At 45.3% G+C, this 24,795-nt stretch overlaps 2 protein-coding genes across 7 annotated transcripts in view; one reads left to right on the top strand and one right to left on the bottom strand.

Moving 5' to 3' along the window:
* Positions 1 to 1,000: 1,000 nt before the first annotated feature.
* LOC111604741 (chromatin assembly factor 1 subunit A) lies at positions 1,001 to 4,805 on the top strand. Its single transcript, XM_023322915.2, has 3 exons — positions 1,001 to 3,143; positions 3,199 to 3,371; positions 3,432 to 4,805. The coding sequence occupies exons 1-3, from the start codon at positions 1,151 to 1,153 to the stop codon at positions 4,590 to 4,592; spliced, it is 3,327 nt and encodes a 1,108-aa protein (XP_023178683.2). The 5' UTR covers positions 1,001 to 1,150; the 3' UTR covers positions 4,593 to 4,805.
* Positions 4,806 to 6,169: 1,364 nt separating this feature from the next.
* Positions 6,170 to 24,795, bottom strand: part of LOC111604749 (DENN domain-containing protein Crag) — a 57,387-nt gene continuing 38,761 nt past the window's right edge. The window contains exons 1-15 of one of the 6 annotated variants that reach the window (XM_023322924.2): positions 15,379 to 15,530; positions 14,257 to 14,592; positions 13,647 to 14,193; positions 13,435 to 13,585; positions 13,102 to 13,373; positions 12,824 to 13,037; positions 12,604 to 12,759; positions 12,367 to 12,531; positions 10,132 to 11,549; positions 9,766 to 10,059; positions 9,304 to 9,384; positions 7,567 to 8,005; positions 7,072 to 7,509; positions 6,824 to 7,008; positions 6,170 to 6,756 (exon numbers count right to left, since the gene is read on the bottom strand). In XM_023322924.2, coding sequence (XP_023178692.2) covers positions 6,438 to 6,756; positions 6,824 to 7,008; positions 7,072 to 7,509; positions 7,567 to 8,005; positions 9,304 to 9,384; positions 9,766 to 10,059; positions 10,132 to 11,549; positions 12,367 to 12,531; positions 12,604 to 12,759; positions 12,824 to 13,037; positions 13,102 to 13,373; positions 13,435 to 13,585; positions 13,647 to 14,193; positions 14,257 to 14,557 — 4,980 coding nt within the window. In that variant the 5' untranslated portion in view covers positions 14,558 to 14,592; positions 15,379 to 15,530 and the 3' untranslated portion in view covers positions 6,170 to 6,437. Of the gene's footprint in view, positions 6,757 to 6,823; positions 7,009 to 7,071; positions 7,510 to 7,566; positions 8,006 to 9,303; positions 9,385 to 9,765; positions 10,060 to 10,131; positions 11,550 to 12,366; positions 12,532 to 12,603; positions 12,760 to 12,823; positions 13,038 to 13,101; positions 13,374 to 13,434; positions 13,586 to 13,646; positions 14,194 to 14,256; positions 14,789 to 14,974; positions 14,990 to 15,144; positions 15,332 to 15,378; positions 15,532 to 24,795 lie in introns of those variants that run through there. The other 5 variants (XM_023322925.2, XM_023322928.2, XM_023322926.2 and 2 more) reach the window with 5 other exon arrangements.

Raw genomic sequence — 24,795 nt, 5'->3', positions numbered from 1 at the left:
ACCGCGAGAGGACGCTGCCAGGCAGTGGGCGTGGCAGCAGTGACACTCAGATTCATGAAGCTCAGCCAAGTTATTAAGAGAAAAACAACAAATCAGTTGCGGCGTGAAACTTTAATTGAATTAATCGGCGAAGGGTTCAGATAAACCGTTACTCGTGCGCGATTTGTTGACCCAGTTAACAAAGTTAAGTGCGAAAATCGAGAAAAATGTGCGAACATTTCATTCAATTACCATTGAGAGCCTGCGAAGCGCATTAGAGGCGGGAGTGCACGACTAGCAGATACCCTGACCGCAGCGCGGAGCTGTTGACTCAAGCCTTTCAGGCTTCTTGTTAATTCATGTTCCAGATGTTAGTTCTTAATGAATTTAATAAACATAAATAGCACAAATCTCTACTCCTCTCTCTAAGGTATTTAAATAATCTGTGAATTAGGAATTCCTTCTAGCCCTTACAGTTTTTAGGTTATGTTTGAAAACCTGATTTGAGCCATCGATTACTATCGATAATCAATAAATACTCTGCATGATCAAAAAACCGGTATACCCAATTTTAAGCATTGTCATTTAGTACATTGTATACAAAATCAGAACGAACTAAGTATATTAAAAGAAAATCAAATTAAACAGATTATTGAAAAGAGGCAGAGAGAGATAGAGAGAGAGAGAGCGAGAGAGAGGCGAAGAGCAAAAGAGATATAAAAGATAAATCGACATAAAAATTATAAATTATTATAAGCTATGTGATAAAAAAATTATTAAAAATGGTTCAGCTTGAAAACTTCTCCTACATATACAGCTTGTATTTTATAAAAAATAAATAATTTCTTATCCAACTTTCACAATTTAAAAGAACAACAACAAAAAACAATATTTCAAATCTGTTCTTAAACGCCATCTATATGTGAAGTGTATGTCATTTGGCCAACGCGTTGCCAACTATTACAAACTATTTTATACTGAATTGATCGCTATCAGAGCAACTCTGCAATAAACAGCTGTGCGTGTTTTGTGCTTGGCGCGCTTTTTTCACAATTGTTGTGCGTGTGGTGTGTGTGACGCGCGTAAACTGGACGGCAAGCGTTGGGAAGGGCAACTGCATTTGCAATTTACATAGAAAAACATTTTAAAAACCGACAACAAGCTAGCTAGAATGCCAGCCGGCGTTGTGAAAACACCAAACTCGGCTCGCGCAAAAGATGCAAATGCAACCAAATCAGCGGATCGCAATGGAAACACTGGGAGCGGCGGCAAGAAATTTGTTCAGACGCGTTTACCTTTCAAGTTGATAGCACCCGTGGCGAAGGGCAGCTCAGCAGCAGCGGCGACGACACCAGCGTCCACCTCAACCAGTGCTGTTGAGCTGGATGTGGACTTGGACGAGGTGGCGCCGCGAAAACGCAAGTTGTCCTTTGCCCTCGACAAGGCAGCAGAGACGGAGCAGCTGCGTCGCTCCAACAGCAAAGAGAACCTGGAGCTGGGCACATCGAGCATTGCGTCCAGCAAGAAGCCCAAAACAACGGAGATCATGGCCGACGATGTCATTGAGCTGGATGACGACGACGATGATGACGATGACGATGCCAATGACGAGGAACAGGGACAGGAGCAGAAGCAGGATGATAAGCATGTTAAAGGCAATGTTAAGGAAAATAAGTTGAAGGAAAAGCCCATAGAGGGCGTCACTCATGTGGGACCCATTCAAATCAAGCTGCCGGTGAGCAACAAGCGAGCCAAGCGCCGGAAATCCTTAAGGAAATCGGAGACAGTGAAGCAATCGAAGCAGCCGAAGGTGGAGTCAAGCGTTGAGCGCAGTGACTCCAGCGATGATATTGAGGCTATTGCCGAGAGCCTCAATCCACAGAAGCGAGCCAAGGTGATTGAGGTAAAGTCGAAGGCATCACCCAAGGTAAAGACGCCCGGGCAGACCAAATTGGATGTAGTGAAAATGAAAGCCAAGACAGATGTAAAGGCCAAGGGAGACGTTGCAGCCCAAGAGAGAACTCCGACTGTGGCAGCGACTGCAAACTCCAAGAAGGACCTCAAAACCAAATCGCAGTTGAATGCAAAATCAAAATCTAAGGAAGAAGATGTGCCCAAGCTGGATGAAGACTCGGATGTGGTGCTGCTAGATAGCAACGACGAGCTAAAATCTAATGATGCTGCAGCTGCTGCTGCGGACGAGTCCAGCACCGATATGGATATGGACGTGGACACAGACACATTGAACCATACGTCCCCGGAAAAAGAGAAGGCCCAGAAGCACGAGGAATCCTCAGAGACAGATAAGGAGCCGGAGGCGGAAAGCAAGTCTGCCAGCTCTGCGGCCACCGTGGCGGCTAAGCTGTCAAACCTGACGCCCAAGCAGCAGCGGCTGATGGAGCAGCGACGGAAGGCGCGCGAGGAGAAGGAGCGCAAGTTGCAGGAAGAGCGCCGCCTTAAGCAGCAGGAAAAGGAGCAGCGCGAGCTGCAGAAGAAGGCGGAACGTGACGTCAAAGAGGAGCAGCGACGCAAGGAACGCGAGGACAAAGAGGAGCTGCGACGCAAAGAGCGCGAGGAAAAGGAACGTAAGCGTCAAGCCGAGAACGAGGAGAAGGAGCGCAAGCGGCAGGCCGAGAACGAGGAGAAGCGCAAACGCAACGAAGCCAAGGAGGAGGTGCAGCGCAAGAAGGACGAAGAGCGACGCCGCAAGGAGCAGGAGAAGGAGGAGGCCGAGCTAAAGAAAAAACGCGCCGCCGCCACTTTTAGCAAATTCTTTGTGCCCAAACAACCGAGACAATCCATCGGCGGCACGCTGGAGCAGGAGCAGAATAGCTGCGACAGCGATCCCAGCCACATTAGCAACCAGCAGCTCGCCTTTCGTCCCTTTCAGGTGAAGGACGACATGGTCCTGGCCCCTGTCATACGCGCCACACTCGCCGCCGACACGCGCCAACAGCTGGACAAGCTCTTCCATGTGCCGGACGACGAAGACGATGAGGAGGATCTCAATGCGAGCATTGGACGCACCAAGCGTCCCACACGTGCCCAGCTCTATCTGAATGAGCTGAGCTTGGGCAGTCACAAGCCGCAGGCCAGCAAACGAGACATCCGACTGCAGAGATCCTCCAAAGACGAGGAGGATGATGATGATGTCCAGGTGATCGGTAAGTGCATGGCCACTAGACCATTCCAGTATCTTCATAGCTTCATCCCTTCCAGATGACCTGGCCAATGCAGTGGGCACGCCCATTGTGGTGGAGCGGCCCAAGCAACTGCCATGGATGCGTGCCAAGTACTTACACTTTGCGGACAATCGTCGCCCGCCCTACTACGGCACCTGGCGCAAGCGCAGCCAACTGATCAGTGCGCGCCACCCACTAGGCCAGGACAAGGTATGCTACGAACTCTATCTCCAAAGGTTAGGCTTAAATATTTATTTTTGTATCTAACAGAGCCACTTCGACTATGAGGTGGACTCGGATTGCGAGTGGGAAGAGGAGGAGCCCGGAGAGTCGCTTAGCGCCAGCGAGGATGAGAAGGAGCGCGAGTCCGAGGAGGAGTCTGAGGAGGAGTACAACGAGTGGTTTGTGCCCCATGGCCATCTCAGCGACGAAGAGCTGCAGAACGACGGCGAGCTCGAGGATGGCAATACACGCGAGGCGCAGAAGGCAAAGCTGCAGGTGCTGCAGCAGGAGTTCGCCCAGGAAATGAAGAAACAGACCAAGAAGATCAAGCCCCGTCTGCTGGGGCCCGTCTGGCTCGACGAGAACGGCAACAAGTCGGAGCTATTCCCGGCTGTCTTCATTCAGACCATCGATATGTACGGCTGCTGGCAGCTGCAGCCGCTAACGCTCGAGCCGCCACAGGAGTCCGGCGACGAGGAGGAGCCGCTCGAGGAGGCCAAAGCTAAGCCAATTACACTGCAGCTGGACGAGCAGCTGCTGCAGCAGCTGGTGCGGCTCATACACGGCAACAGCAATGCCAAAATCTTCCTCATCTCCGAGTATATGGAGTATCTGAAGACACAAATTCCGGCGGAGTCACAAATGATGCTGCCGTCGAAGACGCTGCTGCGCGAAAAGTTCGACGAGCTGGCTACCTGGAAGCCCGTCGAGAAGGCCGGTGGCACCGAGGCAAAGAAGTCTAAGAAGCCGAAGAAGCGCCTCTGCTGGGTGGTCAACGCGGAAACGCTGCACAAGTTTCACCTGGACGAGCTGACGCTGCAAAACGAATGGAACTACACGCTTACGCCGAAAGCCAGCAAGGCGGACACATCGTTGGGCGAGTCCTCGCTGACTGCCGAGACAGCTGACGCGGGCGGCACACCCAAAGCAGACGTCGACAAAGTGAGCAAGGCCAACGACTCGGCTGCCGGCAAACCCAATGAATCCACAGGCACGCCAACAGCAACAGCACCAGGCACGAGCATCAAGAAACGCGGCAATTTGCTCATGTCTGTGCCGCGTGATCAACAGTTCCATGCGGCCACCAAGAACGCGCTCATTAGCCAGTATCTGCGCAAGAGCAACGGCTCGCCCACCAGACAGAAGCCAACGCCAGCTTCGCCGCCGCCGCCCAGCTGCAGCGAAGACGTTGTGCTGCTTTCCGACTGATCCGCTAATCCCTACCTATCGACGCACCATATCCAACATTGTCGCGCTTTTCGCGCCTACCTCCTAAGTTTGTCTAGCCGTAGTGTTCACTGTACCAGCCGAGCACCTTGCGCCGTACCTTAATAATCTCACAAGCCAAGTAACGCAATATCCATCTGCTTGTCTTGTTTTGCATTATCTTACGGCTCGCCGCTCTCCGTAAGGTGCATGGCATATATATATATATATAATTTAACTTTTTTTTCTCACTTTACTATATATGTTCTTTGCTGCAAATAAATGTTGCTAATTTATATTTATATGCAAACCGAAACACTCCCGGAAATATTTTGTTATGCAATGGAAATGAACTAAAATATTGCAGAAGGTCTAGCTGAGGCTTGGTCAAATGATTGAGAAGAGCCTGTTACCTATGGACACTATCATATATCATGCATATAAACTATAAAGTATAATCGTATATATATACTATATAGTACAATCAGTATTATATAAGCCATGAACTTATCAAGTCTCGCGCAGCAGACAGTTTTATATAGATGTATATTTTCCTATGATATAGATACTGGTTCAATATACTTAACATTCAGTGTGTTATCTAAAGAACATAACTCGACTCCGATATGAATTGAGCTTGTGAAAGATATTCCATAGATTCCGAACTAATGTGTTTAGAGTTAGCTGGTTCGAAACACACTTTTATAGTAGCGACTCCTAAGCAGGTTCTAAACTCTTAATGCTTAACTCCGTTTGGGTTTTTAACTTTTTTATTTTTAAATTAATTTAAACATTAAATATACAATTTCTTAATATGAGCGACAAAAAGATTGCTGAAATACAGTTACTTGAGTTTGTTATTGTTTTTCGATTTTATTTTTCAAAACTTTACTATCGTTGCGCTGTGAGTGTGTGTGTGTGTGTGTGTGTGTGTGGGTGTACGGGTGTGCGTGTGATCCTTAATAGATTTCATCTTTAATATAAATTTCAGTTGAACAGGCTGATTTCCTTGTATTGCAATATTAATCGTTGTCGTCGTCAGTTTCGCATCCCAATTTAAATCAAGTTACCCTAAGTCGAACCCCGGAACCCTATTCCAATATATATACCCCTAGGTTTTTCGAGACATTCCCATTTCATGTGCTATCTACATTCGATCGATGAAATTAATATTTTTGAAATAAAAATCACAATTTGAAGGCGATGCTAGTTGAAATGATGAACCAGATACATATATGTACATACATGAATACATTGTACATCGATGCATGGTACAGCTATAGAAAACTAGTTTTAGATGGAACGCACATGGGCTCTATATGTGCGGATGTACCGTTATATTATATATAATAAGGCAAATACGTCGAGGGTCAAGTTGTTGCAGGAGTTTGAATATATAAAAAACAAATATATATATATATATATATATATATATATATATATATAATAATAATATGTATATCAAATATATCATTTGATGTGTGTGTGTATATGTATGTGTGTGTATTGTCTTAGAAACCAGTCATTTATGTATGTGTGTGTAAGCTCTAGAGAGAGAGAGAGAGAGAGAGCGAGCGATTGTGTGCTAAAAAAAAAACATAAAAAAATGTCAATTCAAATTAAAATACACAAAAATTAAACATTAAGTACTTATGATTTAAGTTCAAGTCATTTACAAGTCAAAATTAGTTCTCGATTTTGTTTTGTTTCTGTTTGTTTTTGTTGTCCATTGATGTGGTAGTGTTAAGCGCTTTCTTGTTGCTTGTTTCTTTTTGGTCGTCATGTCTTTTAGGGTTTCACATTGTGGTCGCATCCATTCAGGTCCTCCGCCTCCTCGCCTGCCGCACGTCAGGGCAGCAGCAACGGCTTGAAGTATGCCCGACAGAAGATCGTGGACGCCGATGGCGGCAGGTCCTGATTGCGATAATACATGTTGCACTCGCGTTCCGTCAGCTTGTCGAACACGGCCGCATATTCGCGATGGAATGTGGCCAAGTCGACGTTGGCCCGGCCAATGGCCGTTAGCGCCAGAAAGAGTATATCCCGGTAGAACGAATGCGAGCGCTCCACGCCGCTGCTCTTCAGCTTGTGTCGTTCGTTGGCCAAGCGCTTCAGCGGCGTTGCCATATCGTTGCAACGAATCGCTGAAAGGATTTGCTGAATGACACTGCAAGGGCAAAGAAGTTAGAATTAGTTGGAGCACAAATCCCATCGCCTTAGTCCATCTCACTCACTTCATGCTAAGCTGCGCCTGGTCGGTTAGCAAAGCCTTGATCAATGGACTTGTGGGCTGTGTCTGTCGATAGAGAATGTACATGGGCGAGCCGCTAGTTTCACTATGCAAATTTAGATTATCCCACAGGCACTGTATGTGTACGGTCTTGACCTTGGTCAGTGGATCCAGTTGCTCCTCGTCGCTCTGCCGAAAGGAGACAATTACATTACCTTCCACATCATTAATGTCAAGGACTCGCTCACTCACCGTTGGCGGCAGACACAGCTCGGGCAGGTGCGTCTTGCCCTCGATGCGCTCCATGAGCCACAACAGGTTCCAGTAGATGATCGGATGCTCCTCAACGAAATTGGGCTTGATGAGCGACAGGTCGCCCTCTTGGGTGAGTATGTTCTCCAACTCTTTGCGCAGCACCAGCGGATTCAGATATGGCACCGTCAGGCTGGTCTTGTCAGCAGCCAGACACTCGCCATTGCTGTCGGCCTCGGCGGCCTCCAGGCGTGTGATCTGCACGCTGAGGAAGGGCACGGTCAGCTTGTTGCACGCATGGCATGTGGTGTTCAAGTTGGAGTCCTCCGCCGACCAGCCGCTCATGATCTCCTCGTCGTAGACCAGCACCGAACAGTTGTGGCACTGCGAGCAGGTCGTCAGCTGGATCAGCACATCGCACTCAGGATCCGCGTTGCTCTGCAGGAGACCAAAGTTTTGTTTTACTCGGTTTGCACATGGCTAAGACTCACTTACCTCCGTTGAGCTGCTGTACAGATTGTCGGGTAGCACGGGCAAGGCGTGCAAGTGCATTGCCGCATTCGAGCTATTCTCGCCCAGGGGCACCAGATTGTTGTAGCTCGACTTGCGCGACTCGCTGAGCCTGCCCCAAGGGTCAAGATCGCTGGAGACGCGCCTCAGTTTGCCCTCATCGGCACCGCCAGCTGCGTCATGGTCTTCGCCGCCCGCCAGCGCCTCCTGCTGATGATGATGATGATGGTGATGGTGCTGCAGATGATGGTGATGATGATGATGATGATGCTGATGTCCATTATTCGTCTTCACCGGCGTCGAATTGGCCGATATGGCGCCCTTGATCTCATCGAATTTGCGCGTCAGCGAGTTGGCCGCATACTTAATGCTGCTCAGGCTGCCCTGGATTAGCTCGTTGGACTTCTTGCTCGTCAGGCTGGGGCTGCCGAGAGAGTAAGAGTGTGGATGAGACTAGGTACAATGCTCGAACATCTTCTAAGCCAAAACACTTTTACAGTACACACTGTTAATATATACAAGAGGTTAAGGATAACAACAACAACAACAACAACAACAAGCAACACTAGGTCAGCAGCAGCAGTCGAAGAACTTTGGGCTTGTAGCTTCCTTTCCTTTGAAGCAAAGCCTCAATAAAGCAGCCAAATTCATTCATTTAACAGAGTTTCATAGTTAAGATTGAGTCATAGATAGATCATAGATCTTAACAGATGCTCGAAGCTCCACCTTTTCTAGCTCTTCAACTTTACTGATGTTAACTTTGGCTAACATAACAATCAAATGGAAACGTTGCTGCTGCTGTTATGGAAAGAACAGAGAGAGAGAGAGCGAGAGAGTGAGTGAGTGTGAGTGAGAAAGATGCACAGGCATTGAGTGAGCGAGTGAGAGAGAGCGAGTTTTGGTTGCTGCTGTGGGTTATGAAGAGAACGAGGTTTTTACTGTGAATGTTGTGGCTAGGTACGAACGAATATGAATAATTGTAAACATTCAGTGTGAGTGAGTGAGTGAGGGACTAAGTGTGTGTGTGCGTGTGGGCGTGGGTGTGGGTGTGTGGCTTGTGTCAAACCTTGAATTGCCCGCCACCAACAACAACAACAACATCAACAACATCGACGACGATCAGATCAGATCAGATCAGAGTTAAAGGACAACCCAAAACCCGAAACGTATTGTATTGCAGTAACCGATCCAAGGTGAAACTTAAGTGGAACATAAGTGGAATATAAAGAGTTTTCAATTGTTTTGTGTGTAGAGGCAAATGCTGCGCGACAATCTTGAGCCATAACAGCTACATTGACAATCAGTTAGCCAATTCAAAAAGTAATTTATTTCAATCAGATATAGAAACTCAGATGAGAAGTTTCTTGTTTAAGATAGTTTGCTATAGTAGTTAGCAGAGTTCCTATAGAGATGAAGATTAGAAAATTGACATTGACATTGACAGACAGATGAAGGAGTTTACTTAGCTGAGATCTTGACAGATAGATAGATCGATCAAAGCATAGATATATATATACACTTTAGAGATTTATAGAGCTGCCTTTTGAAAGTTTTCCGTTTTGAAATATTATCAATATTTAAGAGCTAAGCTCAGGTAGGCATAATTTCGAGGCAATATGGAATTAGCAGCAGCATTTGCAGCAGGTGTGTGTGTGTGTGTGCGTGTGTGTGTGTGTGTGTGTGTGTGTGTACAAGTTTTAAGAGCTTTGCTGACTGACTTACCTTATGCTTGATATATTTTCTATTATATTGGCGGGCAATTTCAAGTCTTTCTTAAGGGACAATCGTGCGGGTGAATAACGTCTACAGTAAAAAAAAAAATACAAAACGTTGCACAGAAACGAATTGGAGCGATTCAGAGAGTTTTCATATGTAAAAATATACAAAAAGGCAAAAAGTAAAATCTAAACGAATGAATAAGAAAAAAACATGTTAAGAGTTTCAAGGTAGGAAAAGAAAAATAGCAGTTTCTGCTGCATGTGTGTGGGTGACTGTGTGTGTGAGTGGCTCTGTGTGTGTGTGTGTGCGTGTGTGTGTGTGATTATATGCAAGTGATACGGTTGATGAATGGCACACAATATAGTTTATATAACAACATTAAGTCGCCTGCTGCTTCGTTCGTTTCTATTTCTTTATATATAGCTCTTGTGGGTGGCGTGCGACCAGCTAGTGCGACTTAGTTACCCGAATGTGAACTTGAGGGAGGAGCCAATGTTGGCCAGACTGTGCGTGACCCCGCTGCTGGCCACTGGCATCGTCTCGGATCGGTGCATGCTCTTCCCAATCTGCGTCGACTCGTCGAAGGTGGCGCTGCGTTGGCCTCTGAACAGGATTGGCTTGTCGCTGTACATGTTGCTATTGAGGGCTGTTGACGTCGCCATCTCTGGCTGTGCCTCCGGCTGCTGTGTGGGCGTGGCGTCCTCCTCGTTTAAGGCGCCAAGCGGATCGTTCTGGGTGACGGGTGTGCGTGGCGAGATTCTGGCAATAAGACGAAAACACGCCGAGTTTCAAGACAACAGACAAAAAAGAGATCGTGTGAGTGGAGCTTACTTGGTGGGGCTCTGCACGCGCTGTCTGGCTTGATGGACGCCCACGTGCTCATCGAGCTCGTCCTGCTCCTGCTCTTCGTCTACATCCACGTCTAGGTCGTAGTCGCCGCCAGCGTACTCGATGTCCTGGTTTCCTTTCTGCGGTGTCAGCGGCGCTGAGTGCTCCGCATGCTCGGCTTGCTGATCCTCGTCTTCGTCGTCCTCGCCATCGCCGATGCTCATGATTTGCTTGCGCGGTTTGCTCAGCAGCTGGGCATCGCCGCCGTAGGTGGGCGTGAGGGGCGTGCTGCCGTTGGCGCTGTTGGTGCCCGACTCGCCGCTGATGAGCAGCCCGGCGCTGTTCACCACATCCTCAGTGGGCAGCGCATCTGAAGTGCCGCCTGCCACCGTTTGGCGCACAATGCTGCCCAGCTTGTTGCGCAGCCTGTCGAACGCGGCAAAGTCCAACAGACCGCCGCCGCCGCCCTCACCAGAGCTGGCCAGACTGCTGCGCGACTGGCCATCCACCATCTCCAGGGTGCTCAGGTTGTGGTCATGCGAGGAGCTAAGTGATTTGCACACCTTGGCGGCGGCCCGGCGCTTGCCGGCCCGTCGAAAGTGTGCGGCGCCCATCACAACATTCTTGATGCGGTTCCAGCGGATCTGACTGAGCGTGGTGCTGTCGCTGGGCCACTGGGATTCGAGGACGCAGCGATTGTAGAAGCCGTAGGTCAGCGCGTTCGGCTGCACGCCCGAGCGCTTCATTAGATAATGAAGGCGCACCGCCAGCACGGGCAGATTGTGTATGCCGCACAGCTGCATCATGATGCGATAGCAGAACTCGTCGCAGGTGATCTTCAGCTTGCTGGCGCGCACCAGCACATCGTAAGCGGCACGCAGGATATCGTGCTCCTTGCCCGCATGCCGCGTATCCATCACCATCGAGGGCAGAATCAGAAAGTACAGCGAGTAGCAGGTCGCCAGCAGATACTTGGACCAGGCCTCCGGGTGCTGCTGACAGCGACTGGCCATCTTTTGGGACAGCTTCACCTCGTGCTTGGTGCGCCGTGCGATCGGCGAGCCGGGCGACAGAGACGCGTTTAGCTGCAGCTGCAGGAACTGTGACAGCGCCGTCTTCTTCGTGCTGTGCAGCAGCTCCGGTTGCAGCGTGAAATTCTTGTAGACGTAGCTTGAGGCGCCGCCAGACGCAACTGCCACATTGTCCGGCGGAAAGATGTACTTGGTGCGCTCGCTGCTCTGGCCCGTGTCCCAGTCAACCAGATGCAGCTGGGCGGGCGTCTCGTCGTAGCCGGTCACCTTCTCGGCGCACTCATCAAAGAAACTCAGCCCGTGATCCCCATCGGAGACGAAGCTGCGCTCCTCAATGAACCGAATGAACATCTGCGTCTTCATCAGCAGCTCAAAGAATTTCTGGTGCGACTGCAAAGGCAAAAGACACGCCGTCAGTAAACATGCAACCAATATTTGCTAAATTTAAATAAATATTTCAACTACTAAAAGGCAGCTGGATTAGCGATCGTTCGGGTTATTCATCAATGCTAATGGCACAGCAATATATTTATTATATTTGATATTTGCTGGAATGAACATGAGATCACAAGACATGACTCATTCTGCACAGCACAGCATCGTTTCTTTATTGAATGATTTCATAAAACTCAATTCTCAATTCTCAATTCTCAAATAAACGGCGACTGGAAAAACTAATTTAACAAGCCTCACAAACAAAAGGCAATCTTTTGATTTTTATTAAGTGCTCACAGCCTTGGGAGGCGCGAATGCCCTCGACTGATGTGCATATATATAATATAGATAGGTCGTGTTAGCTCTACTATATAGGGCCTCGATTGGCGTTGAGTTCAGTGAGTGGTTTATTGAACCAAGTCGCTTGAAATCTCTGGCAAGATTAACGCGTATGCAATTATATTAATTGCTATGGAGTGGCGTAATTGAGCTATTTGGGGTATTCAAATAGCGTCGCATTTGAAGATATCATCAGCAGCCAGAGGTTTACTCGGCTGGTCGTTTCTCCCAACGGGTTACTTCTTGGCGCTGACGTCATTTGGGGAATGCGAATTTTATTTGAGACAAAAATAGAAAGCTAGGAAAAGCAAAAGCAAAGGCAAACGCTGCAATGAACTTCAAGGCCAGATCGCATGAGACTACAGAAACTGTCCACACGCAATTGTTTAGCCCCATTGTCTGGGCTGCGCCCCGTTCCCGCCCTGATACTTACCTTATCGCGCGAGCGCAGAAAAGCTTTCAGCTGAAATAAGGCACTCGGATCGGTGGCGCCCACGGAGGGCGCCTTTGAAATAGGCACCAGATAGTCGCGATAGCCGCGCAATATGCACGCCATGAACAGCAGAAAGGCCTCTTGGATGCGCTGCTCGAGCACCAGCTGTACAGAACACAAATAGAGTTGGATCAAATATGTTGACAAGCGGATGAGCTATCGTATGGGACAACTTGCCTCACGCTTGCGCTTGCGTATGTCGCGATCCAAGCTGTTGGTGGAGTCATAGCTGATGGGCTTGGCGTTCTCCAGCTCAGTGAGCGTCTGTCGCAACAGTCGGGCCGCGCGCTTGGGCAGCAGCTTAGGCGTCAAATGGCGCTGCGAGTCACACAGCTGTGGGCGATAAATTAGAGAATATAGCAATGGACAGCCATGTCAACAGAAAGCCTATGCGTACGCTGATGTTGTTGGTGTCCAGATCAATGCAGGTCACATCCGTAGGCGGCTCGTACAGATCGAAGAAGCGCGAGTCGACGCCAATCAGATAAGGCAGAGGCGCATGCAATACCTCGGCCAAGCCTAGTGGGCACAACGGTATATAGGGGCATTGCCACTTGAACGGAAAGAGTAGTGAGACAATCGCCTCTGCGACGGCAGTCAGTGTTGCAGGCCTACGAGTGAGAGCTTGGTTAGACGACGCCACTTTAAACGAGAGATCGAGTCGAAGACACTTACCTGAGCGAGTGTATGAGTATCTTTTGTTCGGTGAGCGCCAAGAGGAGCACGTGTAGGCAGTTGTCGGTGCCCAGATTCTGGAGCAGCATATGGAAGCCGGCGCCGCTTCGCGGCAATGGCGAATCCTCTGGCTGAGTGAGCAGAATCCGATCATTTGACTCACTCGACAGCTGCAGATGTATGCTGGGTGCTGGGAACGGCACCTCATCCAGCAGCTGGATAATGTAACGCTCCACGGGTATCGGTATATTGACGCCATACAAGACCATGCGCTAGGCGAGAAGAAACACGAGACTTGTTAGCAGGCGTCTGTTAATTGATGCAGTCGCTTACGTGTAAATATTTCAGCCACTTGTCGAAAGTGTCGCCAAACGGATGGTGCGAGAGCAGGCATATGGCCTTGATCATGTGGAGCGAGTGCTGTGCCGCAAATTCATCATCCCAGCCAAGCAGCTCGCGTTGCTCCGCGGACAGTAGCGATTCGCTGGAAGCGGAAATGTCGTTAATTGAATCGTGATTGAAATTCTTTCGAATGCGTTCCTTACTCGTAGTCCTCATAGAATGTGAGTGCCGAGCCGTACACCTTGTAGGTGCCATCGCTCACAGTTAGTACAAATGTGCTGAACACAGGACTGATGGGTTTGCGCTTCTCGGTGCCATTGACATGTGGCCAGGCCTCCAAGCTGGCACCCATGGGCAGGCAGAAGAGCGGCACGCTTGGACATAGCTTGAGGGGAAAGTCCGTGTGATCTACGGTGGGATAGCGCAGTAATATTTCCGGCTTATAGCTAATGTGCTTGGGACGGTACATGGACTTCTTGTAGCACAAGTATACATCGCTGCCCACATAGCCCTTGTTCAGCGTCTTGTAAATGAGACAGAAGGCGTGTGGCGGTCGTTCCCCTTTGCTTTGGACAATGACACACAGTTCGGTGACCACCAGTTCGTTGCAGGGCATGTCTGGACGGGCTCGTCGATATGTGAGAAACGTTTTCGCCGACGAGTTATTCACATTGGCCACACGACCGCCGGGCGTCTCGGCAACGATTTCCGCATCCGACATGATACGCTCATGACCATCATAGAGCACGCCTTTATCGACAGAAAACAAATGCATTCGATTATAGTTCACGTGGATGGCTTCGATTCGCTTACCGATATCCACTAGCGGCGGCCGATCCTTGCCCCGTCGAAAGTAAATATAACACTCAGTGGTGCGCACCGAGCCATGATTGAGATTTGCTGGCAGTCCAGTGGGCGTGTGCTCCAACAGCTCATAGCCATCGGGCATCTGTTCACCCAGGAGCGGAAAGAAGACGCCAATGTCTGTGATAGGCTCAATTGTATTGGCTGCACGCAGACGGCCGGAGTCATTGAATATGTTATCTTGGAGCAGCTGTGGCTGCTCGGGCATTCCGGCAACCACAAAGTAATCCGCTATGCGCTTCTCCTCCATATCTTATGCTGGAATCGGTCGTGTGTTCGTCTCAACTGCAAAGAAATGCCAAAAGGGGAGCTTTTAGCTGTGCGATAAGATAAAACGGACGAGCAAAGACACATGCACAGGGCACTGTCCCAAGTCGGTTCAGTAGCGGCAGCTGGCGCAAATCTTTGTTTACATTGCCGACGTCGCTGCTATCGCGGAAAGCTGATTACAAATGCACACAGCTCGAATGAAAATCAAAGCAATGATATAAATAACTAAGTAACTTTGCTCGAATCTCGATACGAACGACATTGTCGCCGTCAACGCTGATGTCGTGGGTCTTGCTGCTGCTGCTACTTCTGCTGTTGTCGTTGTTGTTGCTGCTGCTCTGCTGTTGATTTTGTTGTTATCGTTGCTGTTTTATATTATGCTACGACCACAGCTTACAACAAAAACAAGTTCCGCATGATGATTCAACGCCGTTTCCGCTTCTGCTGCTGCTGCTGCTGGCGTTCAATGATGGGTCTTTTGTTTTGTTGCTGCTGATTTGGTTTTTGTTTACAGGAATCGAAATCCGCTCTCGTTGCGGTTGTTCCAGATGCATATGCAAAACTTACAAATCCGCTGCTGTCGCTTTTATTGTTGTTGCAGCTGCTTTAAAGAAGCGCTGCTGCGTCTTTGATTTCAGTTTTCAATTTTCGTCGTCGTTTTTGCAACTTCTTCACACTACGTTAATTTCTACACAGCGTTGCACAAACACACACTCGCACACAACACACAACATACACCACACACATCACACACTCGCACACAGATGCATTCATACAGACAAGATACGAAATCATACATACATATCGATATGTAGGCGGCGACATTCGCCCACTTGCACTTTGTCTTGACTTTGTGCCCTTAACTATCGCGCGTCTTTTGTTCAATTTGTTACGTCGTAGATGTTTAATGCATGCCAATTCGTCGTGTATTGAAAGCTAGGGTTGTTGATATATCGCACATCGCTCATGTGAAATTTCGATACAACAATACATGTATCGATTGGGCTTATAAATAAATGATCTTACTGTAGTTAGGGAAACAATTAGCGAGTCAGTTTTTATATTATACATACACTACTATATAATAAATCGATTTTTAATAGAGAAATCAAGTTATATTGCCTTTGATAGAACCAAATAAGTTACTCTTTGAGATGAACATCCAAATTTGGACGACTATCGGCAAAGCTTTGAGATTGGCCGTTTCTGACTATCGATTGCATATTATAAAAATAAAAGTCTATGTGTTTTGGGAACGTTTAATTTTAGTATGTACAGTTGAAGTAATTTAAAATTTTTAATCTGTTTCCTTCTGAAAAGTACAATACTACAATTAAATGATTGCGTGTGCGAATAACACATTTTCTTTCATACTACTGCTGAGGCAACGATTTCTTAGAATTAAATAAATCAGAAAAAATGCATATATTAAATGACTCAATATATTTCACCTTAGCCAATTCTACTTAACTATTGTTGAACAAATGTGCTCATTTAATATTTATAATTGTCATATATGTATAAAATATGTATACTCAAGGTTCATGAATTCTTTGCGTCTGGCTGTGATATATTTTGAGTTTATATAATAGAAGTTATTTATTCTTACCAAATATTAAACATATTCTTCTTTTGTGTAATTGCGGCTTTTGAATTTAGTTTTCCAGCGTAGATAACTTGTTAGCTATCGGTCATGATACTCATCTCAAAATCTTATCGATACTTGACTCAATTTGGTGTTGATACAACAATTGGTCATCAGCTGCACTTGACAGCTCAGTGCACAGCTGATGAGCGCCATATCGTATGCGTTATATCGATAGGCGTCAAAAACAACATTCAACCATCGATATACAAATTATCGGAGCATGTTAGGCGCGAGATCTATCTCGAATTTTGAATATTTTAACATATTCGATTTTATTTATTAAATTCATATTAGATTTAAGTGTTGCTGGAGATAACGTACTTTTTAGCCGCAATCCAATTAGTCATTGCAGTTGTGACGAAAGTGCTTTGCACAGCATAGGGCAAGCTAAGCAGAGCGTAACCGGCCCAACAATGGCGACACATACATTAGATATAATAATGCGTTGTATGACTTAAAGCCAAGCTGTTGTCTATTATTCCTAATTTACAATGGCCCAGTTGGCCGCAACACTTGTTCATTGAGCGAAATCGCTCGGTTTCATTCATATAAGCGAGTGACTTGAGTTTTAGCTCAACTTGAGCGCAACTGAATATCTGCGCAGCCAGTGGTGTCGCAAAGGGGCCAGCTTCTGTTCAATGCTGTAAGCCCCCGTCAAGCAAAGACTCTGCTGCGCAGTCTGGCTCATTTTTGTTTACAAATATGCCGTTGTGCCATCCGCTCGTACCGCAGTCCTTAGAGATTTCGATGCGCGCCTGTTGCGTGCGACCGTTGGATGTTGGCTTAATGGATTCTGCCTCGGCCTCGATTGCCTTGGCCATTTGGCTGGCCCGGCTGCTGTTTCTATTTGTGATAATGAAATTAAGCGGTCTTCCCGAGCTGATTATCAGCTATGCCATTGCCATGGCCATTTCCATTGCCATAGCCATTGCCATTGCCATTTAATTTCCTCCTAATCAACTAACCACAGTCCCTTGCCTTTCATTCCTGCGTCAGGCCATTACAAAATAATATAACAAAGATTTATAAAGAAAACCCCCAATAAAAATCACAGCAAAACAATTAACTAAGCTATCTAGGCCAGCAAATCAGATTAATTAAGAACAATTGCCCAACATTCGTCTCTCACATTATGTCGCGTATATTTTGATATATGAATTCCTTTTTATATACCGACTGAGCCATGCCCTACAAAGATGTCGTAAGCAATTTCCAATGCCACGTTTTTTTAATACTATTATTATTATATTTTTACATTAATTTATTGTTCATTTACTGTTTTTTAACGTAGTTTATTTTATTATCTGAGTCGATTTCTTAGGGAGTTTTTATATTTAAATATTTGTTAATGTTGGCCAAATGGCTTATGGATTTATGAAGCACGTTTAGTGTAATAATATATTCTCGTAATATTATTTATTATTATTATTATTTAATTCTGAAGACCTTAACAAGGATCTACCCATCTTGATGATAATTGATTACGACGCCTAAATATATTTTGTGTATATTTTACTTGATATCTAGCAGAGAGTATATTTAGAAATCTTAGCTCCCAAGTCTAACGCTTAAGGGTAAGAATAGTTAATCTTCGTCTGCTGTATTTCGTGGAAATGTATTTTATAATTTTTGAGTTCTGAAAATAATTTGTGTTTAATTTTCGTTTCGGAGAATGGGTCGTCTTAATGCATGCACATATTTCTGTTCGCATCCTGTTTTTCAGGCGGGGCAAAGTCACTCAGGACATTGAGTGGGCGTTCGCTGGCAAAGCGCTCCGAGTAAAAGTAAAAAATAGCTCATACGCCACGTCGGCTTGGTGCTGTCGCTTGGTGCGTGCGCGTTCGGGTGTCGGCTCGTTGGTTCTTTGGCCACGGCCACGGCGATGGCAGCGTTCACTTGGATTTCTGATTTGAATTGTTGAAAGCGTGTGCAGTTCGCATGCGAATGTCCTGACCGACGGTTGTGTGGCCGGCGCAGCATCCGAGCAACCGTTTGATTCAGAAGGCGCTTCGAAAATTGTTTTTGAAAACGTGAACATGTGCCCCAAGTACTCCAACAGCGCTGACAATTTCCAATCATTCAACCGACTTGTGTCTCAGCCTGTGCGTATTTTTCTTGGCTATTTTTTTATGTGCTGAAAACTAAACATAAACAGAAAGAAAAACAATTCTGCAGTGAAAAATAAAATTGAAAATATTCAGAAAAAACCGAAGAGCAGAGAGTGTATGAAAATAAATGAGAAATTAATAGAGGAATAATCTCAGTCGAAATTGCTCGTGATTCGTGCCACATCAGCCATAAGTGCGACACCGAAATTCAGGTGTTTTACGCCTAGCCCCGAATCTAAACAGGTGAGTGCACCGCATAATTGCCGGAAATTGAATTATAAGGTGCGGCGACGCCTTTCGCTAACGGTAATTACATTATTTCGTTACGGGCTTTCACCTCAAAATTGAAAACACAAACAACTACAGCAAATTGCATTCGAAATTTGTAATTTGCTCCAAAAATCATTAACAAATTCTCAATTTTTAATTGAACAAATTTCGCCTCATTGTGCATCAAAAAACTGTTAGAAATTTGTGATTCGCAACTTGTGCTGAGATCGGAATCCTATGGGCTGTTGACAGGGCTTTGTATTCGCTTTGTATTTAGTTCGATTCCAATGAAATTATGCGGTTACCCCAATCAAAGGCGATTTGTAACCAACTCAAAAGGTTCCACTGCGCTCCTATTTTTTATTTTTTTTTTATATTGGTATTTTCTGAGACCTAATTCAATTAGGCGTCCAGCATTGTGCACCGAGAAATAGGGTTGCCTACAAAGCTGTGCGGGTGTGCGTGTGTGTGTGTGTGTATCAACAACAGTATCAAAGGCAGAGGCAACGCTATTTAAATACAGAGACGGCATAAAGCTCATTAGCATATTGTCGCCGGAACGGTCATCAGGTTCACGGGACAGCTGCTGTTCCCATTTCCCAGCTCTAATTTTTCCACTTGATTGATGAGGCCAGTTACAGTTACAGTTACAGCTAGATTAACAGCCAAAAACTGACGACTCATTCGACACGGCAACGCATCTCAAAATTTTACCTGCCAGCCGAAATGAAATGCATTTATCAAGCAGATGAGCCCGCCTTTTGCCCCGGGACATTCAGCAGCCGCTTAAATGCTATCCATCCATATTCATCATAAAAAAAACTTTTGAAGAAGATGTTCAACTCTATTCTACAGTTACTAAATAGCAAGTGCTCATGTGTAGCCAGTGTTTGGGTTCGAGTTCCAGGCTAGTTGAGTTAAATCCTTTTGAATGCCAAGCTCTTCGAATCGCTTTTTATTTCAAGCCAAACGTTAAATCTGAATTAATTTCAGTTCAAATTGAAAAGTTCTATACCAAAATATCCAGTAAAGCAAATCAAGAGGGATCGAGCCTTGCCAAACCATCGTCAATCTTCGCTGCGATTTGCTTTGGATATTATAAGAAACTCATTTTCAATGAAGATTTTCGTATAATATTTAGTATTTCAGTATTTAAATTTAATTATATTTATTACTTAATTTAATGGGCAATTAAATTTCTTAAAGTTTTTATGCCCCAATGCATTAATTTCCATGTAACAGCTGTAAGCAGGCGTGCCCGACGCCATAAATTATACATATATAAATTATAAATTATATATGTATATATTCTTGATCAGCATCAACTACACGTCTGTCCTCCCATCTGTCTCCTTGAAAGCGACAATTCGAAATAAATAAAAGCTAAAAGCTTGAGTTTCAGCCATAGTTGCCCCTATAACAGATGCAACTCCAGTTAGCTCAGATTATATATGCATGAAATCGATAAATATCGATATCAGACTGTAGCTTTGATCATAGTATACCTACCACATATTTGTTTAAAGCTGCTGTGCAGGCAGACGAACAAAATTCAAGTGTTCGCCTTTTCAAAAGCCACAGCATGGGTATCTGAGAGTCGCATACTCCCCATGCAATAAGTTTTGCTTGTTGAACTTAACGTTTGGCGAACGTCTTACAGCATTTGTTCAATTAAATGGAAATTGGGCAAGGCCTGCTTTTGGGGCAAAGGGGTGAATCGACCTTGACTACTTTGAGCATATTTCACACTTTTCCTTTCGCGCCACACGCAACCTGCGGAAAGGTGAGAGCGAAATATGCGACATGCATTTAATTTGAAGTTCCACTTAATTTGCATTTAATGTGCGTACTTTTCGTCAAAATGTAATTGGCCTAATTAGCTGCGACATGGCCGTAAATGTAATGTGAACATTTCGCGCATTAAGTGATTAAGCGAAGACTCCTCCAGCAGTGAAATGATGTGAAGTGAAGCGCGACAAGCGCGAGATATGAGAATTGTGCATAGAATTAATGAGCCAAATGTCAAATTTGAATGGGTTAAATAATGTCTTACGAACGCGACAACAAAGGAAGCTCCACCGCCCTGGCTAGCCAGCCCCTGCGTCAACCACCCAAAGGGTGGCCCAGTAGACACACTGGCTACATGATTGAGCTAGCCGCAGAGCTTAAGGTTCAGCCAGATGCAGATGAATAGAAACGAAGTGAAATTCTTGTAAACTTTGCCATAATGTTTTCCCAAGAATTTAACGCCTCGGGCAAGGCAAAGACAGCCAAACACCGCCTCGTCCCCAAAAAATGTAAGGAATATGAATACCCAACCTACTGCACTAAGGATAACAGACCAGAGAGAGATAAGGCATTAAAAATGAACACGATAGATGGAGGCGACGGCTCGGCACGACTTGTTAATGCTCTGCAATTGATATGCGAACAGTGACAGGCCCTCAGCTAATTCACCTGCTAGCTCCGGCTGCCTGGCTACAGGGTATGGCATATGAACGAGCCAAGCATAGCGTTGACTTCTCTTGAGTCTTGCATCACTTTTGAAATGGGAACGCAACCGTAAAAATACCATAACGCACAGCCAGCTGGTAGCATGGGCATGGGCACAGGTGGGCGTGGCATGCGCCTGACAAAAAAAAAGTAAACAAAAAAAAAACACTTGCCTCATCTGCCCAGCAACCCGTTCCATCTCTTTGTCTAGCTCTTCCGTCGGAGCCTTCCTGTCTTCCTGCCTTCCTGGCCGTGCGCCCAGGCATTCACAATGTTTTGCTTATTGTCCTTCTGCTGGCATGGCAAGTGGTGGCTCAGCAATTGCAGTTAGATAAGCATGTGCCCCACTCCTGCTCCTACGCACCTCTCACACAGCGACCCCTCTGGCTTTGGCCCTTTGTGGGATTCTGCTCTCAGCCAAGCAGCCAAGAAGCTGCTGCCGCTGCTGCATACTTTGTGGCGCCAGTTAAAGCAAATTTATATCTACTTTATGTATCTCAAATGTGCGAGCTCTGAAGTGCCCAAGCATTTGCACTGACATGTGCCTCGGTCAAGCATCTGCAGCCTCTGCATGCCCATCTCTTTGCCTTTTGCCTTTCGCCTTTCGCCTTTCGCCTTTCCATTTCAAATATTTTCATATTACGCATAATAAATTAACCGTTTCATATCGCCAAATTAGCTTGGCCTTAGTCAGGCCTTTCAAAAACGCATGCAATGTTGACCCAGTTGCTCAAAATCTAGGACCTCAGGCTTGGGGTCCATGGAGTCCAGATTGAGGTATACAAATGCAGACACATAAATATATATATATATATATATATATATATATATATATATATATACATATAGATCTCAGGAAAGGCTGGAGCACTTTGGTCGGTTACGCTCAGCGCTTTCTGGGCTTTACGAGCTGTGCTGTTTGCTTATCGCCAATCAGTCAGTCAGCCATAGAGTCTATAGTAATATATGGTCTGGTAATACGGCAGTCGTCTATGCAGCTAGCAAACAAAGTCGTATAAAATGAGGTTTTATTGTTTCTTTTATATTTCTTACCCTAAAATTTTTCATTTACTTCGCTTCGCTGGCTGCTCAGATAAAAATCAACTGCAGCATATTTTATGCCGGCTGTGTGGGTGTCCGAAGAGGCATATCCGACGGCCAGATACTGCCATCGCAGATGTAGCTGCGTTCGTTTGGCTAACCGATATGCCCGTTCCACGCGCTTAGTTGCCCACAGGGTATTCGACAGAGAAAAAAAAACAATAACAAAGCGTAAATACGTTAACAAATTTGTATGCGTTGCTCTCTCGGCCGCCAATACTCACACCTGGGCCAAGCTTATGCATATCATGAAAAATTTATAAAATTCTGCCAGCGGGCGGTTTCCATGCCTCCTGCTGTGTGTGCGCCCGCGTGTGTGTGTGTGTGTGTGTTAATATAATTGATTGACATTATTTAAGCGTAAAGACAAAAAAATTTGCAGGCAAACAAATGACATTTAAATTGTTTTCACACACACAGCGTGTGTTCCCGAAAACAATAACTCCCAATTGGTTTTGCTGCCTTGCCGAAACTGTGGCCCACATGCAATTATAATAATTGACAATTAAAGCGATTTTAACACGTCGTTAATGAAATTCTTCGGACATTCATTTCCCTCCCACACCAACTTCTGTACCCGATCGCATCGCAGGCCACAAATTTCATATTTCACACGGTTTTCTGTTGAATCACACTTTAGGAATCGATTCGAAATTTATTTACGCTTTTTTTCTTACGCATTAACTTTTGCTCATTGAACTTCATTTTGGCATTGGATTCCGCTTAAACACTTTTATGCAAATTAGATCTCAGGAAAGGTCTGCGAGACTGGGCGGAATCGAACGATCATCATTAGATATATAAATTTGGTAACAAATAGGTCTTCGCGGTCTTCTTACTGCGCGTGCTGCAGTCAGTCAATCAATCAATCAGCCAAACCTTACTTAGTAAGTCAATTTTATCAATGCCTGTCATCCAGACTTCATCGTTCATGCTGGTTAGTTAATTGATTATCAATCAGCCAATCTTTCAATCAGCCAATCATTCAATCAGACAATAATTCAATCAGCCAATCTTTCAATCAGTCAATTAGACAATCTTTCAATCAGTCAATTAGACAATCTTTAAATCAGTCAATCATTCAATCAGTTAATCATTCAATCAGCCAATCTTTCAATCAGTCAATCATTCAATCAGCCAATCTTTCAATCAGTCAATCATTCAATCAGTTAATCAGCCAATCATTCAATCAGACAATCATTCAATCAGCCAATCATTCAATCAGATAATCAATCAATCAGTCCATCATTCAATCAGCCATTCTTTCAATCAGCCAATCATTCAATCAGACAATCAGTTAATCAGCCAATCATTCAATCAGACAATAATTCAATCAGCCAATCCTTCAATCAGTCAATCAGCCAATCATTCAATCAGTCAATCAGCTAATCTTCCAATCAGTCAATCATTCAATCAGACAATCTGCCAATTCTCACCCAGCTACTCAGTTTGTCAAGCTTCTCAGCACCTGTCAGTCAGGTATCTGAGCTCATACAGCTTGTGTTGTGCATTCATTGTCAATCAGTCAATCAGCCAGTCATTCAATCAGACAATCTTTCAATCAGCCAATCATTCAATCAGACAATAATTCAATCAGCCCATCAGCCAATCATTCAATCAGACAATAATTCAATCAGTTAATCAGCCAATCTTTCAATCAATTCTCACCCAGCTACTCAGTTAGTCAAGCTTTTTAGCACCTGTCAGTCAGGTATCTGAGCTCATACAGCTTGTGTTGTGCATTGATTGTCAATCAGTCAATCTGCCAATCATTTAAGCAGTCAATCCTTTCATATTTAGGCAGCCAATAAGGTGCTCAGTGCTTATCAGTCCGGAATGCCCAGCATATATAGTTTGTGTTGATCATCAGTCATAGTCAATCGGCCAATCGCTCAAGCAGTCGCCCTTTACTTAGTTTTACAGCCAATCAAGCTGCTTAGTGCTTGTCAGAGGCTGCCCAACTCACACCGCTTAGGCTGTGCATTGATCAGTCATTCAATCAATCAGTCAATCCTTACAGAGCTGCTAAACACTTGTTCGTCCGGCATAGCCAGCTCATCAATCAGTCAAGCAGCCAATTAGCTAATCAGTCTATCCTTAAGTTAGTCATTCGGCCAGTCAAGTTCCAGTTCGTATTCATGATAAATCAATCAGTGAATTAATTATTCATTAATTCCGTCAGTCAGTCAGGGAAGAGTCGATATAAAGATTTTATTTGTTAACTGTGTACTTAGCTCATTAGTGAATCAGTATCATCGCCGAGTACAGGCAATGAACTAGTAACTCATATTGAAATGTTTAATGAACTAGTTCTTTATTGACGCATTTCCACTCGCAGTTTGCCGAGCTCTGGCCTCGAGCAGGCATGTGGCATGCATCTTTATGTTTCGGTTTCGGTTTCGGTTTATGCTTTTTGTGATTGCTTAAATGCTTATTGCTGTTCTTATTGTTATTATTTTTCTTTTCTTCAATTGTGTGTGTAAATTAAATATGAGATGTTCTTTGCGCGCTTACAGTTTGCCTCTTCACTCGCTCGGCTCACAATTAGTTAATTGACTTAAAATTGTTAATTTTGTTGTTGCCGTCAGAGCTGCTGCT

The sequence above is a fragment of the Drosophila hydei genome, unplaced genomic scaffold (genome assembly GCF_003285905.1).
Source record: "Drosophila hydei strain 15085-1641.00,03,60 unplaced genomic scaffold, DhydRS2 tig00000250-arrow-arrow-pilon, whole genome shotgun sequence".
NCBI lineage: Eukaryota > Metazoa > Arthropoda > Insecta > Diptera > Drosophilidae > Drosophila > Drosophila hydei.
Note: the sequence above shows the minus strand (reverse complement) of the source record. Positions and strands in the feature narration are given on the sequence as shown.

Excerpts from the sequence above, each read along its gene's own strand:
- LOC111604741 (XM_023322915.2), top strand. The coding sequence starts at position 1,151 with ATGCCAGCCGGCGTTGTGAAAACACCAAACTCGGCTCGCGCAAAAGAT. Across the intron at positions 3,144-3,198 it reads TGATGATGTCCAGGTGATCG|ATGACCTGGCCAATGCAGTG; the intron begins GTAAGTGCATGG and ends CATCCCTTCCAG. Across the intron at positions 3,372-3,431 it reads ACCCACTAGGCCAGGACAAG|AGCCACTTCGACTATGAGGT; the intron begins GTATGCTACGAA and ends TGTATCTAACAG.